This window comes from Musa acuminata, chromosome BXJ2-6 (genome assembly GCF_036884655.1).
Source record: "Musa acuminata AAA Group cultivar baxijiao chromosome BXJ2-6, Cavendish_Baxijiao_AAA, whole genome shotgun sequence".
Lineage (NCBI taxonomy): Eukaryota > Viridiplantae > Streptophyta > Magnoliopsida > Zingiberales > Musaceae > Musa > Musa acuminata.
In genome coordinates, this window is record NC_088343.1 from 36777501 (window position 1) to 36796625 (window position 19125).

The window sequence follows — 19125 nt, forward strand, 5'->3', positions numbered from 1 at the left end:
ATTACAGAGATTATGATTACCCAAAAACATGACATCCATTTTCTAAAACAATATCTTTCTTGTTTATAAATTGTGAAAATGATTTTTCTGAGCTTTTGAAGCATCTGACCAGATTGAATTTCTCAATAGAGACTCTCAATGTATTTCTTATGAATGGCTAAGTATAAGTTAATTTCATCATGTATATTGATTGCTTGATTGATCAACTATGGCTATAGCTCTATATTGTTGTGTTTGGCAAGATGGCTGCATAATTATCGACATAGCTTAAAACCATAGCAACTATACATTCTTTGATCTCTTGAAGACCTTAAGACTTTGTTGATACTATTCTTGTAAGGTAATTTCTTTTTTACTGAAATAAAAGGAAAATTAATTTTTTTTTTTTTTTTAGGATTTTTTATATATAGTGAATTAAATTATCTGATCAATGATGACCGGATGTGAGCCTAAGAATTTAAGTAATTTAAATATGCAAACAATTTTGTACCATTAAAGCATGTAGATTATTTTTATGTCTTAAAAGAGCATGGTTTCAATGCAACATATGTGCATTAAGACAGTCCAGACAAAAAATGCAATGCACAATGTATTAAGACAAAAAAATCATCCCGATGATAAGTAATTTTTCTACCAATTTAGAAATGTGGTTAAAAGTCTAAGTTAACATAACACTTACTAAAATCGCTGCAATTAGTCATTTATAATAACAGTTATATAAAACGACAATCTCTTATCTTGCCTAAGATGAGTTTTGTTGTAGTGACTACTCGAGTATATGCCAATAACATCGCATGTGTTCTTCTCAACTCGATCACTCTAGGTTTTTTTTAAGTGATATGATTACTATAATAGATAGATAAAAATATTAACTTAAACTTTGTCAACTATCGCAGCCAAACAAGCAGAAATAAAAAAAGAAAATGTTCCTCATCACATTAGCTTAATGTGCCAAATAATTAATACATAGTCAGATGATAACAAAAGTGATAGCTGATAAAAAACAAAAGTGCATCCTCAGATCTTATCTATCTTCAAACTTCATTTACTTGTCCTCATTGAATTCTAAAAGTGCGTAGCAATCCGTGCTTTCACCTTGATTAAATCATACACTCCTATAAATCCGTTCAGGTCTTGGCTACATCCACATTTCATTAAATCAACGTAGCTTCTCCTCGTTCTTATCCTAATCTTTTATACACAGACGCTTCTTATATTTTCCAAGTCTCTCTCATGGTGGGTAAGTTGATGCTGACAGCTTCTTCACGCAGAAACAGTCGTCCAATATGATCGCAAATGGCTAAAGCCTGCTTTTATTTTGGATATGGTAGATGTCATGTATTTAATTCAGTGGACCCAACCACGTGAAACCCATGTCCGTAAAATTATTTGGGGAACCATTTGTGGACACGTGAAATCCGTGCTTGTTCGACGCAGGCGGATGCTCTGCATCAATGAATACCACCTCCGCTGCAATCGATCTCACTGCAACGTTCACTCTCCAAGCTATTGGTAGTCGCTATCCACTGTATTCCAGGAAAAAGAGAACCGAAGATGATCGGAAACATCGTCGGCGGCGTGGTGGGCGGTGTGGTGGGCGGTGCGGGCGGTGTGGTGGGCGGCATCCTCGGGGGGTCGAAGGGAGTGCAGGTGAAGGGCACGGTGGTGCTGATGCAGAAGAACGTGCTCGACTTCAACGACTTGGCCGGCAACGTCATCAACGGCCTCTTCGAGCTCCTCGGCCAAGGAGTTACCTTCCAGCTCGTGAGCGCCACCGTCGGCGACCCCAGTGAGTTGCTGGTTGCGTTGATGTTGCTTGTAACGTCGGTAGCTTTTCTTCTGCACTCTTACGTTGATGCAAATGTTCTGATGGCAGACAATGGGAACCGAGGAGTCGTCGCGGAGGCCGCCTCGTTGCAGTATCTCGGCCATCTGCCCTCCCTTGCAGCCGGTGAAAGCAAATACAGCGTGACGTTCCAGTGGCAGGAGAATCACGGGATTCCCGGCGCTGTGATCGTCAAGAACAAGCACGCCACTCAGTTCTTCCTCAAGACGCTGACGCTGGACAACTTCCCCGGCAAGGGCCGGATCCACTTCGTCTGCAACTCCTGGGTCTACCCTGCAAGCAAGTACAAATATGACCGTGTCTTCTTCGCCAACACCGTGAGTACGATACTCAAGTTCTTGCTGTGTGATGCTGAACTTAACGTGCGGTTGGATTAACCATGACTACTGTATGTGTGTCCAGACGTACCTCCCAGGAGACACACCGGCGCCGCTGAAACCATACAGACAAGATGAGCTGCGAAACTTGAGGGGGCAAGACGTCACCGGGGAGCTGAAAGAATGGGACCGTGTATACGACTATGCGTACTACAACGATCTCGGAAGTCCCGATCAGGGCGCGAACCACGTCCGGCCGATCCTCGGAGGGTCGGCTGAGTACCCTTACCCTCGTCGTGGGAAGACCGGCCGCGCACCGACGAAGACCGGTAATCTCAGTTCCGACGAGATCGTGTCGCATTAGCGCCTGACTCCATTTCTAACGTTGCCTCGATCGCCTATTTGCTTGCTGCAGATCGCAAGACCGAGAGCAGACTGCCACTGCTGAACTTGAACATCTATGTGCCCCGAGATGAGCGATTCGGGCACCTTAAAATGGGTGACTTCCTCACCTACGCAATCAAAGCCATCTCCACCGGGCTGCTCCCAACGCTGCAAGCCATATTCGATATAACCCCGAACGAGTTCGACTCGTTCGAGGAAGTACTGAGACTCTATGAGAGCGGCCTTCCGGTGCCTCAGATTCCTCTGCTGGACGAGCTGAGACAGAGGATCCCTTTCGAGATGATAAGAGAACTGCTACGCACTGAGAAGGGCCAGAACTTCCTCAAGCTCCCGAAGCCCCACGTGATTCAAGGTAAGTCCAATAGCAAAGCTTGTAGCAGTCGAACAAGCACGCTCATCTCACCATCCGGTTCTTGTTGCAGTCGATAAGAATGCTTGGCGAACGGACGAAGAGTTTGGCCGCGAAATGCTTGCCGGCGTGGACCCTCTCATCGTCAGCCGCCTTGACAATTTCCCTCCCATCAGCCAGCTCGATTCTAACAAGTATGGCAACCAACACAGCACGATCACAGCAGCCCACATCGAGCACAACCTTGAAGGCCTGACTGTTGACGAGGTATATGACTTCTGTACCTTAGAACGTACTCAGGGATCATAGGCACGGTTTGCTTGATTCTGTTGCTATTCTTCAGGCACTGAGGAGCTACAGGCTCTTCATCTTGGACCATCATGATGCTTTGATGCCATATCTTGGTCGCATAAACTCCGGTTCGAATAAGATATACGCCACGAGGACTCTGCTATTCCTGAAGGAGGATTCTACTCTGAAGCCACTGGCCATCGAACTCAGCTTACCACACCCTGATGGAGAACAATTTGGCGCCGTCAGCAAAGTGTACACACCGGCTGAAACCGGCGTCGAGGGTTCCATCTGGCAGTTGGCGAAGGCCTACGTCGGCGTCAACGACTCCGGCGTCCACCAGCTCATCAGCCACTGGTGCGAATCAAAATCCCAACATAGCTCAGTTCTTAGTTGTGCAGAACCTGTTCACCTTCTCATGGTGCGGGCACATGCGCAGGCTCAATACGCACGCGGTTCTGGAGCCGTTCGTGATCGCCACGAATCGACACCTGAGCGTCGTCCACCCGATCAGCAAGCTTCTGACGCCGCACTATCGCGACACGATGAACATCAACGCGTTGGCTCGCCAGACGCTCATCAATGCCGGCGGGATCCTGGAGACGACCGTCTTCCCAGGGAAGTACGCCATGGAGATGTCTGCCGTCATCTACAGAAACTGGAACTTCGTCGAGCAAGCTCTCCCTACCGAGCTGATAAAGAGGTAACAAAATCCTCGGAAGATCTAATTAGGCATCGTCACGAGTGTATGCCTGGACTGATTCAAAGCTCTGTTTCTGCTCAGAGGAGTTGCGGTGCAGGAGGGCGACGGGCTTCGACTACTGATCAAGGACTACCCCTACGCGGTGGATGGGCTAGCAATATGGAACGCGATCCAGACATGGGTGACCGAGTACTGCTCGATCTACTACCCGAGCGACGAGGCCGTGAAGGCCGACACCGAGCTGCAGGCCTGGTGGAAGGAGGTCCGCGAGGTGGGGCACGGCGATAAGAAGGACGAGCCGTGGTGGCCCACGATGCAGACGGTATTGGAGTTGACCGATTCATGCACCATCATCATCTGGATCGCCTCGGCGCTCCACGCCGCCGTCAACTTCGGACAGTACCCCTACGCCGGGTACCTCCCGAACCGGCCCACCATAAGCCGTCGCTTGATGCCGGAGCCGGGCACGCCGGAGTACCAAGAACTGGAGAAGAACCCGGACAAGGTCTTCCTGCGGACCATCACCAACCAGCTGCAGACCATTCTGGGGGTGTCGCTGATAGAGATCCTGTCGACCCACGCGTCGGACGAGGTATACCTCGGCCAGCGAGACACGCCGGAGTGGACCACCGACGAGAAAGCGCTCGCGGCGTTCCAGCGCTTCGGGGCGGCGCTGAGGTCGATCGAGAAGGAGATCGTGAGCAGGAACGGCGACTCGTCCTTGAAGAACCGAAATGGCGCCGCCAAGGTGCCGTACTACTTGCTCTTCCCCAGCGGCGAGACTGGGATCACCGCGAAGGGAATCCCCAACAGCATATCCATTTAGAATGGGTCCGTGTCGTTAATTAATGCTGCAGTAAGGGAGTAAATAAAGCAGCTCACGTAGACCTTTGGCATCCATCGGTGAGTCGCGTGCGGTGTGAGGGACGTATCCTTTCTTCATGCACATTATGTAACAAAGCAAGCGAGCCTATATATATGTTTTGCTGTCAAAACCTCGTCTGCGATCGACAGTCTCTCTCTACTTATGCTCTTCCATTCATCATCATCATCAATGCCACGCTTAATTAGTACAAGGCTAGAATGGATGGGCGTGCATGGCTGATGAAGCCTCAGCTTCTTACAAGTTGTACAATATTTTTAATCCATTGATGCTGTCGTTATTACTTGAGCTTTTTGGTCACTGAAGAAAAAATTATACATACATATATGATAATACAAGGATAGCATACTATATAGCTTAAGATAGAACTTCTGTTTTTTTTTCATTTTATTTTAATATTTTTTACCATTTTTTTTCTTTCACTCTCTTCTCTCTTTCACCGATGGACTCAATAACTATTCAAAATATTATTAACAAATTTAATAAATGTTAATGAATAAAATCAAATATATTACATTGGATATTAATTCAATTAAAAATTTTAAATTTATCAAATTATATAATAAACTAGTATATATGATCCATGAACTATTCTATTGGTCCTTTTTCAATCTCTTACACATATATAAATATTCTCTTAATATTCATGTATGAAAGATCTTTGATCAAAATCTGACCTATCAATAACAACGATATCATAAAAATAATTACATTTATAATAAGAGATACTAAACAAATAAATTCTTAAATTTCATTTACTTGAGCCATTATAAGGGTACCTTAATCTTCTTAGATTTAGCTCCAAAATGAACATTCTCGTGCATGTTACAAAAACAAATAAACACAAAATACCTGTAGTTTTTTAAACTAATCCACTTGTCTGTGAGAGTATGTGTGTACATACAAAATCATAAATAAAAATGAACTTAGTAGAAATCATATCAAGCAAAAACTTGCTCCAAACAGGCTGATCACTTCCATATGGGATAATTCTAATTATAAATTAATATGAACTAATCCAAGAAATACTAAACATGATTATATCTTAACTTCTTGATAAGAGAGAGCAATATATGGGCAACCTAATGACACATAATATTGTGATCCCATCACCAACTCAACCCAACTAGGAAGTTAGTTCATCATAACATATCATTCAAGAACTACTAACATCAACATGAATCATCATTTATAACCACAACATTTGATGGTTTGACGTGTGTCTTTGTAGCCATGTATTGATTGATAATTCCATATAATGATCTCACATATTAATTTTCCACTTCAATTTGATGATTATCTAGGCTCACTAAGGCCTAAAGGTACATCCTTTAATCTATCTAAGAACATTAATTAATGTCTATACTTTTGAATCCCCATCTCTACTCGCACTTGTGGTCCCAAGTGAACAAGTTTAAGGAGTAGTTATCTTGGATAATAACCTACTACTCTAAGAATACTTTTTATCTAAATATTGGAAAGTTTTTTTTAATTTACCACAACTTTCACCTTTTGGTAATCCACTAGAAATTTCATGACAAACGAAAATAATTTCTTTAAGCCAAAATATATATTTATTGAACTTATCATATAATTTCTCCCTTCAAAAAATGCCTAAAACAGTTCTTAGATGCTCCTCATGTTCTTCCATACTTTTAAAACATATCAATATATTATCGATAAATATAATTATAAATTTATCTAGATATCAGTGGAACTCAATTCATTAAGTCTATAAATGCGATCGCTCAATTGGTCAAGTGGAATGATATAACCAAAAACTCATAATGGTAGTATTGCATCTGAAAAGTAATCTTTTGAACATATGCCTCTCTAATCTTCAATTGATAACCTGATCTAAGATCAATAATAGAATACACCTGGGTACTTGTAATTGATAAAAAAGACCACCAACTCAAGGAATATTTATTCTTGATGATAGCTTAGTTAGATTGCCTATAGTTGATGCACAATCTAATAGACTCATCCTACTTTACAAATAATATTGGAGCATCTTACGAAGAGATACTAGGTCTGATGAAACTCTTGTCCAATAGGTCTTGCAGTAACTTATTTAGTTCTTTAAGCTCCAATAGGATGGCTTTATCATCCAAGAGACAACCAGAAACATACTAGAAGTTGAGTTTAACACCTTTACTGCTAGACACAAATGCCAAGTATTCTTGGCTCACTTGTATCATGGAGAGTTGAAATAATAGGCTAATGATCTTTTTAGACAATCACAAATATCGAGTGAAATTACAATTAAGTTTGTAATCGATTCGTCTCTCCATGAAATTATAAATTAGCTAATATCATAAATAAATAGAATACATAATAGACATTAATAATGAAATAATATAGAATATATACATAATAAAATAGTTAATATGCATATTAATTATATATCAATAGTATAAAATTAAAATATTATAAGTAAATGTTACAAAATGTTAAATATATACAATAATAATAAAACGTTAACATATATAATGATATCAATGCATAAAAATTATTTAACATAATGTAATAACATACAACAAAGTAAGTAGCACAAGTAAATAGCATAAAGCGTATTTGTAAAAGTATGAAACATATCAATAAAAATACAATAAGCAGCATAAAAACAAATCAACACATATATGAACAAATATAAAGATATTATTGTCATAAAACAAAAATATACTGTTCATAAATTTATCATAAAAATAAAATAATATCAAAACTATTGATTTATGTTATAAATCTAGCCACTTGTTTGGTACAATAGGTTATATTTATATCAAATGTTAAGGGGACAATCTCACCCTACAATAAATAAGAGCATATTGAGCATTCTATGGATTAAAAGTCTAAATATAAAGGCTATATATAGCAAGACATATAGGTATTAATAAATCAAATTACTCTTTTCTCCTCTTCTGACTGTTTCACTTAAATATCTCTTTACCCTTTATCTTTTTTTTCCTCCTGATATCTTTTATGAAGGATCATAGGAAAATTTTTATGCGTAATTAAGATACCAACTCGGGATGCACGTGTGCTGTTGAACTTTGAAATGTATTTATTATTTTTCTATAGTTGTAGCACATGGTCATCTTCTTCATCGTTGGAGTCATCTTCTTCCTCGAACGAAGAAGATTGGGTGGGCTTCGTTGATCTTTCTCTCTGTAATTAATACACCCGATGACGCCTCGAACACTACGACTTTAAACTTTATGAAAGAAGACATTGATGCATGTGTAGATTCAATCTCGTTGTCCGGGAAAGTAGTCATGTAAAGAATACTACTCACTTGGATATCTATACCAACCGGAAACTAAAGAGAATACTAATCCTCAAGATGTCAAATTATTATAAAATAAAGCATCTTGTAAAAAAACAATTATATATATATATATATATATATAATATTTTTTTTATTTTTTTGTATTTCTGTAGTTCCTCTTTTCTTTTTTCTTATCTTCTGACCCCTTCACTTAATCTTTCTTTATCCTTTCTCTTGTTTTCTTTACCCCTGAAATGCTTTATATAAAGATCATGCATTAAATTTTATACGTAATTAAGGTATTAAGATGCCAACTCGGGATGCATGTATGTATTAATTTTTTTTCTATAGTTGTAGTACCACATGGTGTTCATTATTGGAGCATCTTCTTCCTCGAAGGAAGAAAGAGTGGGTGGGCTTCGATGACCTATGTCTTAGTAATTAATACGTACGAGGCAGCTTCCAACACTCAAACTCCTAACTTTATGAAAGAAGACATTAATGAACCTTGATGTCATGTAAAGAATACTACTCACTTGGATATAAAACCAACTTGAAACTGAAGGCAATATAAAGAATACAGACTGTCAAATCTGAGAAATAGATTTTGGAGCCATATTTACCCTTGCAGCCTCTAATATCCTGCTACTGATATCCATGCCCAAAAAAAACTCTTATTAACCATTAACAATAATAATTAGAAATAATTTATAATGTCTTTGATTTAGATTCACCTACAAAATGAGTTAAGATTTAGATTAACTTATTAGAAGGTTGATATGTATCTTATTATTAACTTAAATTTAAATATTTTGAGTTGATATTTTAAACTTAATAAAATTAATAAACTAATTATCTCATCGGGTTAGATAATGATAATGAATATTAGAGTCGACCTAGACATCGTGAGAAGCTTAAGACGACATGACATTTCATATACACCATACTATTATTATAAGTTATGTGACGAGAATATTAAGCTTATAAACGAAGAAGAGTAAAATACCCTCAATTTAGTCCAAAACTTAGATTTATTTATAAGAGTTAGATAGGTATATTATTGTTGACTCTAGTCTAAATATGTTGAGCCAATAATTCGAGTACAATGAAACTAATAAGTCACTTATCCCACTAAATTAAATTATAATATAACTAATATCAATTAAAAAATAGAATATAAAAAATTTTAGGTGCTCTTGCTACACGTCATATGTTGCAAAAATATTATAGTTTTAACTAGAAGTCAAAGATAACTAAAAAAGATGAGAAATACACGTTTCATAGGGTAAATTCAATTTTAAAAGAATTAAACATATAAATCAAATAGTTTTTCAATAAAATAAAACCTAAAATTCAAATATGGCGAGTGTATTTATGAAACTGAAAAAAACATGGCAGCCATATGAGAGAATGAAATTGAAAAGATTAATATGTCAAAGTGAGAAGAAGGTAATTTTTAAAAAATACGTTTGTAGTACAAAAATGGCTGTTAAATAAAAAGCCAAATATTCCTCTTTATATTGCATTGAAAATAAGTACCAACTTCTATTGCACCTCACTGGCACTTGCTACATGTTTTCATGTGACATGGGCATTTCTCGATGTCTTTTGGATAAGCATGCACTTCCTACGTGTTTCCATATGACATGGGAATATCTCGATGTCTTTTGGATAAGGATGCACTTCCAACGTGTTTCCATGTGACATGCGCATATATCGATGTCATTAGATAAGGACTAAAATGTACAAACCAAATTAGAAAATAAAAAAAAGGACCCACTTGGGGATTCAATCCAATAATTCACTTAGTTTACATGCATTACAAGAATACACCATTTTAATTGCATTTGCATCTCACTATGCATGACAAGATATCCAGCCGTGTTTCACATCTGAATAGCTTTATTTTTTTCTCTCCTATGTCGGAGATGTCACATGCAATTAGTTTATTGTTGGTTTGATTGGGTGAATCATTCAATATTGTAGAAGCTTGCAGTGCAAGTTGTTCTTAGACAAATAATTATAATATAAGATTGTCCTACCTATCTGCATGCTTGGTATGGGAATATACTTCACATGGTTCATAAGACATTGTACTAACTCATCTTTCTGGAATATTATTTTCTGGAAATTTGTGTTCATAAGAAAACAGTATTGGTATTTTTTCTGTACAATTACAGAGATTATGATTACCCAAAAACATGACATCCATTTTCTGAAACAATATCTTTCTTGTTTATAAATTGTGAAAATGATTTTTCTGAGCTTTTGAAGCATCTGACCAGATTGAATTTCTCAATAGAGACTCTCAATGTATTTCTTATGAATGGCTAAGTATAAGTTAATTTCATCATGTATATTGATTACTTGATTGATCAACTATGGCTATAGCTCTATATTGTTGTGTTTGTCAAGATGGCTGCATAATTATCTACATAGCTTAAAACCATAACAACTATACATTCTTTGATCTCTTGAAGACCTTGAGACTTTGTTGATACTATTCTTGTAAGCTAACTTCTTTTTTACTGAAATAAAAGGAAAAATAATTTTTTTTTATTTTTTAGGATTTTTTATATTTTTATAGTGAATTAAATTATCTGATCAATGATGACCGGATGTGAGCCTAAGAATTTAAGTAATTTAAATATGCAAACAATTTTGTATCATTAAAGCATGTAGATTATTTTTATGTCTTAAAAGAGCATGGTTTCAATGCAACATATGTGCATTAAGACAGTCCAGACAAAAAATGTAATGCACAATGTATTAAGACAAAAAAATCATCCCGATGATAAGTAATTTTTCTACTAATTTAGAAATGTAGTTAAAAGTCTAAGTTAACATAACACTTACTAAAATCGCTGCAATTAGTCATTTATAAAACTAAGTCTAAGTATTTGTTTGTATCATTGTTATATTTATTTTGTGTGGAAAAGATATAAAACTAAGTCTCGTGCAGATGACACATAAATCAGAGTTCACATTGGACCGCGATTGGCGGCCATGTGAAACGCATGGATGCTCAATTATTTGTGTTATCCGCACATTGAAACAGTGATTAGGGAGTGGGTCCCGAGAAAACACCTATTTAATTCAGTGGACCCAACCACGTAAAATTATTTGGGGAAGCATTTGTGGACACGAGAAACCCGTGCTTGTTCGACACGCAGGCGGATGCTCTGCATCAATAAATACCACCTCCGCTGCAATCGATCTCACTGCAACGTTCACTCTCTTAGCTATTAGTCGTCGCTATCCACTGTGTTACAGGAAAAAGAGAACCGAAGATGTTCGGAAACATCGTCGGCGGCGTGGTGGGAGGTGTGGTGGGCGGTGTGGGCGATGTGGTGGGCGGCATCCTCGGGGGGTCGAAGGGTGTGCAGGTGAAGGGCACGGTGGTGCTGATGCCGAAGAATGTCCTCGACTTCAACGACTTGGCCGGCAACGTCATCGACGGATTGTTCGACATCCTCGGTCAGAACGTCACCTTCCAGCTCGTAAGCGCCACCGTCGGCGACCCCAGTGAGTTGTTCGCTCTGTTGATTACACCTACGTGGTTGCTGCGTTGTTAGTTCCCTTTACCATCTCGTGAATTATGGCAGACAATGGGAACCGGGGGGTCGTCGGGTCGCCGGCCTCCTTGCAGTACCTTGGCCGCCTGCCCTCCCTTGCCGCCGGCGAGAGTAGATTCAGCGTGACGTTCCAGTGGGAGGAGAACAAGGGGATCCCCGGAGCCGTCATCGTCAAGAACAAGCACGCCACCCAGTTCTTCCTCAAGACGCTGACGCTGGACAACTTTCCCGGCAAGGGCCGGATCCACTTCGTCTGCAACTCCTGGGTCTACCCTGCCAACAAGTACAGATACGACCGCTTCTTCTTCGCCAACACCGTGAGTACTAATCAAGCACTTGCCCTGCGTACTCCATCTTTGCATGCGATGAAGGTCAAACTCTTGCAGACGTACCTCCCGGGAGCCACGCCGGCGCCGCTGAATCCGTACAGAGAGGACGAGCTCCGACATTTGAGGGGAGATGACGTGACCTCGGAGCTGCAAGAATGGGACCGCGTCTATGGTTACGCAGTGTACAATGATCTCGGCACCCCCGACAACGCCAACTTGGTTCGGCCAATCCTTGGAGGGTCGGCGGTGTATCCTTACCCTCGGCGTGGCAAGACCAACCGTCCGATGACGAGGAAAGGTAGCGTTACGATCTGTTCCAATGAGAGATCCAAGTGGCTTCACTCAGTTATATTCCTTTACCCATCTCCTTGTTTGTGATAGATCCCAACACGGAGAGCAGACTGGGGACGTTGGACACCCTCAACGTTTACGTGCCCCGAGATGAGCGATTCGGACATGTTAAGATGGGCGACTTCCTCACTTACGGGATCAAGGCCATCGTCAACGGACTGCTCCCCGTTCTGGACGCCATCGTCAACATTACACCATTCGAGTTCGACTCGTTCGAGGACATCATGAGGCTCTACGAGGGAGGCATCCCAGTGCCCTACGTCCCCCTCTTTGATGAACTCAGACAGAGCATCCCGTTCGAGATGGTCAAGGAGGTGCTCCGCGTCCAAGGCGGGCAGCGTCTGCTGAAGCTCCCGAAGCCGCAGATCATCAAGTGTAAGTGTTCTCGTCACTGCAGCAGAGGAGGAACGAGCACATTTCTCACCGTCGTCTTGATTCGTGTTGCAGTCGATAAGTCTGCGTGGCGCACCGACGAAGAGTTCGCTCGCGAAATGGTTGCCGGCGTGCACCCGGTGCTGATCAAGCTTCTTAAGGTGTTCCCTCCTGTTAGCGAGCTTGATCCTAACAGGTACGGCAACCAAAACAGCACCATCACAGCAGCACATATCGAGGCCAACCTCGATGGGCTCACCGTTGACGAGGTACTGCTAATTACTTCAACGATTAATAGAGTGTTCATGAAAAGGGGGATCTAATTTTGCTTGTCGGCTACGCAATTCCGCAGGCACTAAGCAGCAACAGGCTCTTCATCTTGGACCACCATGACGTGTTCATGCCCTACATTGCACGGATAAACTCTACGGCACATAAGGCATACGCCACGAGGACTCTGTTGTTCCTTAAGGCGGACTCCACCCTGAAGCCACTGGCGATCGAGCTCAGCTTACCACACCCGGACGGCGAGCAATACGGTGCTGTAAGCAAAGTGTACTCGGCGGCCGAGAATGGCGTCGATGGATCTCTCTGGCAATTGGCGAAGGCCTACGTCGGCGTCGTGGACGTCGGCGTCCACCAACTCGTCAGCCACTGGTGCGCACGTATATCGAATTAATCCCGACCACGCTCTGTTCCTTACCTTTCCCGTTCTGATCATCTTCCTCTTGACTCATGCACGAGGGCAGGCTTGGCACGCACGCAATCTTGGAGCCGTTCATCATCGCGACGAATCGACACCTCAGCGTGGTTCACCCGATCAACAAGCTTCTCACGCCTCACTATCGCGACACCATGAACATAAACGCCTTAGCTCGCCAGTCGCTCATCAATGCCGATGGCATCCTCGAGAAGACATCTGTACAAGGCAAGTTCTCCTTGGAGTACTCCTCCTGGGTTTACAAGAACCACTGGAACTTCGTCGACCAAGCTCTCCCCGATGATCTGGTCAAGAGGTAGAAAACGTCAGCAGTAATGTTCTTCCCTTGTTTGACATTGAACTTCTACCTCATGGCTAACCGGAAGCTCCGTCTCTGCACAGAGGAGTTGCAGTGAGGGATCAAAACGGTGAGCTTTCCCTGCTGATCAAAGACTACCCGTATGCGGAGGACGGCCTACAGATATGGAAGGCGATCGAGACGTGGGTCACCGAGTACTGTGCAATTTATTACCCGAGCGACGATGCTCTGAGGGCTGACTCCGAGCTCCAGGCCTGGTGGAAGGAGATTCGCGACGTGGGTCACGGCGACAAGAAGGATGAGCCATGGTGGCCCAAGATGGAGACCGTTTTCGAGCTGACGCAGTCATGCACCACCATCATCTGGTTGGCCTCGGCCTTCCACGCCGTCATCAACTTCGGGCAGTACCCCTACGGAGGCTACGTTCCCAACCGCCCCACCATCAGCAGGCGCCTCGTGCCGGAACCAGGCACGCCGGAGCACGACCTGCTGGAGAAGAACCCGGACAAGGTGTTCCTGAGGACGATAAGCAGTCAGTACCAGACCATTATCGGCGTCTCGCTGCTGGAGATCCTGTCGACCCACGCGTCAGACGAGGTGTACTTGGGCCAGCGTGACACGTCGGAGTGGACAACGGACCGGAAGGCGCTGGAAGCGTTCCAACGATTCGGGAAGGCGTTGAAGTCGATCGAGGATGACATCAACAAGAAGAACGCGGACCCGAGTCTGAAGAACCGCAATGGCCCGGCCAAGATGCCCTTCACCTTGCTCTTCCCGAGCAGTGAGGTTGGGATCACCGGGAAGGGGATCCCCAATAGCGTGTCCATCTAGGTTGCCGGAGAGGAGTGCCCTGCGATCCTGAATAAAGTCCGGCCGGCGAGGAAGCTGAGGTTGATGGCAGCTTCGCATCACTCACCGAAATGCGCTGTGGCTTATCTTGTGGCATTAGGAATTGTGTATGTGGTGTGAGCAAGTGTAGTAAATAAATCTTTTGCGTGATGGCTTGCATGCAAAGGATAAGTTTAAATAAATCTTTGATTCTGAGGATTGAACTCAACCCTTCCTCCATAGGGTTTTAATTTGATTTGAGAACTTAATTGTAAATATAAAGAATTACAGGGACTAAAAATATAAAAAAAGTATTAAAAAAATTAAGGGTTTTCACCCTTCGCTTCTCATCGCAACTCAGCTGCCTCTCTCAAAGCAAAACAAGCGATTCTCACTGGGAAGAGATGGGAGAGGAAACGTTGGAAAGAATACAAGACAGAAAAATTACGAACTTATTTTATATTGAAGCTATTATTCCCCTATTTATACAAATTAAGAGGAAAGATTTTTCTGATGAGAAAATCTTATCAGAGTGAGATTTACTCATATAGTTAGGAAAATCTTATCTACTATCATATCCCCCGTAAGATGGTACTTGATATCAATCTTGAATCGATGTAAAATAAACAGTTTACGAGCGAGAGGTTTCGTGAGTAAGACAAGAGGTATAAAATAATAAAAAATTAAAAAATTCGGTTTGACATTAGGTAGATTCAAATCAAATTATACGAGGTATAACAACTTTGAATTTTCTTATATTCTTATTAATTTGTTTATGTTTTAGATTATAGATTCAAAAATCTTGATGTTCTTAATTAATTGAAGGTCCATATCGTGAAGCGAATAAAATAATAAAAAATGATGATGTTGAAAAAATAAAAAAGAAAGAAGGCATCATAATTATATATTTGTTTTTGATACACAGTTAGGATAAATCTCCAATGATTCGGTCTGACCTGCTTTTAAAAATATTAATGTATGTATTTGATATTTATAAATTCATATGATTTACATAATTTAGAAGTTGTTTTATTATTTAAAAACATTGTAAAAAAATTTATATATTGATGATTTGAAAAAAAAATATTTTAAATTTTTTTTATGAGGATTTATTAATTTATATTATTTGATTTATATGGAAATATTTATTCAACATTATATTTGAAAAGATCAAAGAATATTTATTTATTTATTATTAGTTTTAAATAATATATGATTTATCGATTTTGAAATGATATAAAAAAATTATTAAAGCACTTAATTTGGTAATAAAGTCATAGATATATTATTTTTAGTCAATTGTCTAATTATAATCTAGATCCTATCAATGGCAATTATATATTGAAATATATTTTAAAAACTAATTTCTTTTAAGCCTTGACATAGGGAGATATATGTTATCTATGTCATGTGGATTAAATATGGTTCTATGTCTTCTTACAAGGATATAATGTACTTGTAGCCATTGATATTACTATAATTTTTGTTCTGAAATATAAATTTTAGTTATATTAGTTATACATATAATTTTATTATGAAAGTATATTTATATATGATACTTTGAAAAGTACTATTAACATGCCATAATTTGATGCCTATAGGAAACTGATATTTTGTAAGCTATATAAGCATAATGAAAGATTTGGTATTCAAGTATTTTATGTTAATGAGTGATGATTTTAAAATGTATGTTAAGTTTAAGTTTTTGTATTAGCAAAAGTTAAGTATTTAATATCCATGAATATTTCAAAAACATATTTTGAATGCATAAAAAAATATTTATTTTTAAAATTTAATTAATTATGATAAATTTTGCTAGTAAAGAATCATAATGTTTACTTGCTCATATTATTATCTTCAAATTTTTTGGAGTTTCACAACAAAAGCATGGTAGATTGATTACTGATTGAATTATGTAACTAATCTATTAAGATTACTGTATATTGAGATTGTTTTGTATATATATCATTTGGATTGAAATGTTGTGAATTTTTAAGGAGCTAACGAATATGTAGAATGTCTTATGATTGGATTGATTATAAATTGAGCTATGTTATTAATATCTTGTGGGTTCATTAATTATGAACTGAATTATGTAAAAAATATATTATAAGAATTATTTTATTTTGTTTCTGATCTTTTATTCTTATAGGCAAACCTATAGGATCGGGTGTGAGAACAGACTAAGCAAACAAAAGAAAAGAAGAAGGAAGAGAGTAAGAATGAGAATGATCTGCCACCAGCAGAAACGAAGAGAAGAGGAAGAAAGAAAGAAAAAGGAGAAGATAAAAAAATTAAAAGAAAAGAAAAATTGTGGAGAATTTGGTTTGACATTAGATAGATTCAAATCTAGTCTACGAAAATTATATGAGGTATGGTTTTGAATTCTCTTGTATTCTTATTAATTAATTTATATCTTAGAATGTAGATTAATGAATATTGATTTTTTAATTAATTGGATATTTATGTTGTGAAGTGAATAACATAATTAAAAAAAGAAAATGAAAAGAGGCATCATAATTATATGCTTATTTTTGATATACAATTAGGGTAAGTCACTAGTGATTCTCTTGAGTATGTTTTGAAAAATATTTATATATGTGTTTGGTATTTTTAAAAGTATTACAAAAGTATTTATATTGATGAGTTGAAAAAACATAAGTTTTGAAAGGTTCTTTGTTTTCTTGTAAGCATTTATTAATTTATATTATCTGATTCATATAAAATTATTTATTTCAATATTATATTTGAAAGGATCAAAGAATATACAAATATTATTAGTTTTAAATAATATATGATTACATCCGTTTTGAAATAATATAAAAAATTTAATTAAAGCACATAATTTGATAATAAAGTAATTAATATATTATTTTTATAATATGATAATTGCCTCATCAGGATCCAACCAATGATGGTTATACATTGGAATATATTTAAAAAAACTAATTTTTTCTAGGTCTTGTCACAAGGAGATACATGTTATCTATATTACGGGGGTTAAACAAAGTTTTAGATTTTGTTAGGGAATGTAACGTGCTAATAATCATTAATACTACTATGACTTATATTTTGATATATATATCTTAGCTATATTAGTTATACATATGATTTTATTAGAATAATTGATAGGGGATACATTATCGGCTAATCATCTGATATATCACCGTCACATGATACTTAGAGAGAGAGAGGAGAAGACAAAGCTTTCTCCTTATCATTTATAATCAGAAGGGTAATCACAAACTTCTTTTTTACTATATATGGTCAGAAAAGCAATCACAAGCTTCCTTTTTGCCCTTTACAACCAAGTATAGAAGCTCGCCTTTAATACAAAATAAGACTTTCTTGGATTACTCATGTCCGAACTCATATATCTAAAGTTACTAACTTAAGCGTTAGAGGGACTGGGTTGAGAAACCTCTTCTGACCTCAATATTCGTGTAAGGTGAGCTTATCGTTTCCATCATAAAGGAACCTTGGAAAACTCTACATATATGAGTCCGGACAACATAGAGTTGACTAAAACATCAATGCTATTTTCTCATAACATTTTAGCACTAGAAGAAGGGCTCGATGTTATAGGAACGTTCACCTACCAACCCTCTTGATAAACACTCAAGCGACGAGGCTTTCCTCCTGACTCATAGTACTTTCACTCAAGGGGTAGCAGCCACCCTTTCCACATGTGGATGCATCCACCTCAACGCAAATACTAACATGATATTAGTGTTTGCTCAATGACCCAGGGGTGACCTCGAGTCACCTACTTGCCTCACTAAAGCATTTCTAAACCTCACCCAGCAGGTGCAAACATTAATACATATGATACAAGCTATTGCTCTACTTTTGCCCAAACTAACCCAATAAGTGATGCCACCACTTCAATTGTAGTCAGTAGCTCAACGGACATCGGCATTAGTGCCCATCAAGGTTTCCCCACTTGACGCGATACTAATATCTCAAGAGCGCTCTAGGCTAGTCAAATAAGCACATCACTCGCTAAGCCAGAAGGTGTTCTAATAGATATGACTCACGGCTAGCTTGATATTGGGCCTAGAGGGTCACACATATATGGTAGGTGCTGCAATGAGAGGTTCGCGCCAGAGCCTCTATCTTATTGGATATCCAATAAGCCCCTAAATTATTGGATCCTATAGATGAGATCCAATAAGAGACAATGAGATATTATTGGGTAGAGACCTACTAATCTAAAAGGCTTTGGTAGTTGGATGGAGATCCATTAGGGTTAAGTTGATAGAGAGCGTTTATAAATAAGAGGAAACCAAAGGGTCATAAGCTAGACACATTTTAGCTATCATCTCCTATTCTCCTCTCCCCCTTTCCTCCTCAGCCAAAAACCCCTATTTGGGGTGTATGGACCCTTCTCAATTGTGTGATGCGCGCTACGAGAAAATTTGGGCAGCGATTTGAGGAGCATCTTTGCAGCCCTTGCCTTGTAGATCATTGCTATTTGAGGTAGCAAGCTCCTTATCGTGAACTGGCTTCTCAATTTCCCCACCCCTTCGTGAGCAAGGCACTTTTCTCACAATAATCTTCTACTTCTTTCTCGGCTTGTCGATGCTAGC

General features: G+C 39.1%; 2 protein-coding genes across 2 annotated transcripts; both read left to right on the forward strand.

Annotated features, from left to right (window-relative positions):
* Positions 1–1539: 1539 nt before the first annotated feature.
* LOC135615394 (linoleate 9S-lipoxygenase 6-like) lies at positions 1540–5077 on the forward strand. The gene is made up of 8 exons (XM_065113822.1): positions 1540–1789; positions 1877–2163; positions 2249–2492; positions 2579–2920; positions 2991–3184; positions 3261–3565; positions 3648–3911; positions 3993–5077. The coding sequence occupies exons 1-8, from the start codon at positions 1555–1557 to the stop codon at positions 4735–4737; spliced, it is 2616 nt and encodes an 871-aa protein (XP_064969894.1). The 5' UTR covers positions 1540–1554; the 3' UTR covers positions 4738–5077.
* A 6210-nt stretch (positions 5078–11287) lies between these two features.
* LOC135615395 (linoleate 9S-lipoxygenase 6-like) lies at positions 11288–14765 on the forward strand. The gene is made up of 8 exons (XM_065113823.1): positions 11288–11587; positions 11668–11954; positions 12024–12264; positions 12348–12692; positions 12765–12958; positions 13042–13346; positions 13439–13705; positions 13792–14765. The coding sequence occupies exons 1-8, from the start codon at positions 11353–11355 to the stop codon at positions 14537–14539; spliced, it is 2622 nt and encodes an 873-aa protein (XP_064969895.1). The 5' UTR covers positions 11288–11352; the 3' UTR covers positions 14540–14765.
* The last annotated feature ends 4360 nt before the right edge of the window (positions 14766–19125 follow it).

What these genes read in the sequence shown, in the direction of transcription:
- LOC135615394 (XM_065113822.1), top strand. Translation starts at nt 1,555, where the DNA reads ATGATCGGAAACATCGTCGGCGGCGTGGTGGGCGGTGTGGTGGGCGGT. An exon ending in CCGCGCACCGACGAAGACCG is followed by an intron (nt 2,493 to 2,578) that starts GTAATCTCAGTT and finishes TGCTTGCTGCAG; the next exon opens with ATCGCAAGACCGAGAGCAGA. An exon ending in AAGGCCTGACTGTTGACGAG is followed by an intron (nt 3,185 to 3,260) that starts GTATATGACTTC and finishes GCTATTCTTCAG; the next exon opens with GCACTGAGGAGCTACAGGCT.
- LOC135615395 (XM_065113823.1), top strand. Translation starts at nt 11,353, where the DNA reads ATGTTCGGAAACATCGTCGGCGGCGTGGTGGGAGGTGTGGTGGGCGGT. An exon ending in CGCCACCGTCGGCGACCCCA is followed by an intron (nt 11,588 to 11,667) that starts GTGAGTTGTTCG and finishes GAATTATGGCAG; the next exon opens with ACAATGGGAACCGGGGGGTC. An exon ending in GCTTCTTCTTCGCCAACACC is followed by an intron (nt 11,955 to 12,023) that starts GTGAGTACTAAT and finishes AAACTCTTGCAG; the next exon opens with ACGTACCTCCCGGGAGCCAC.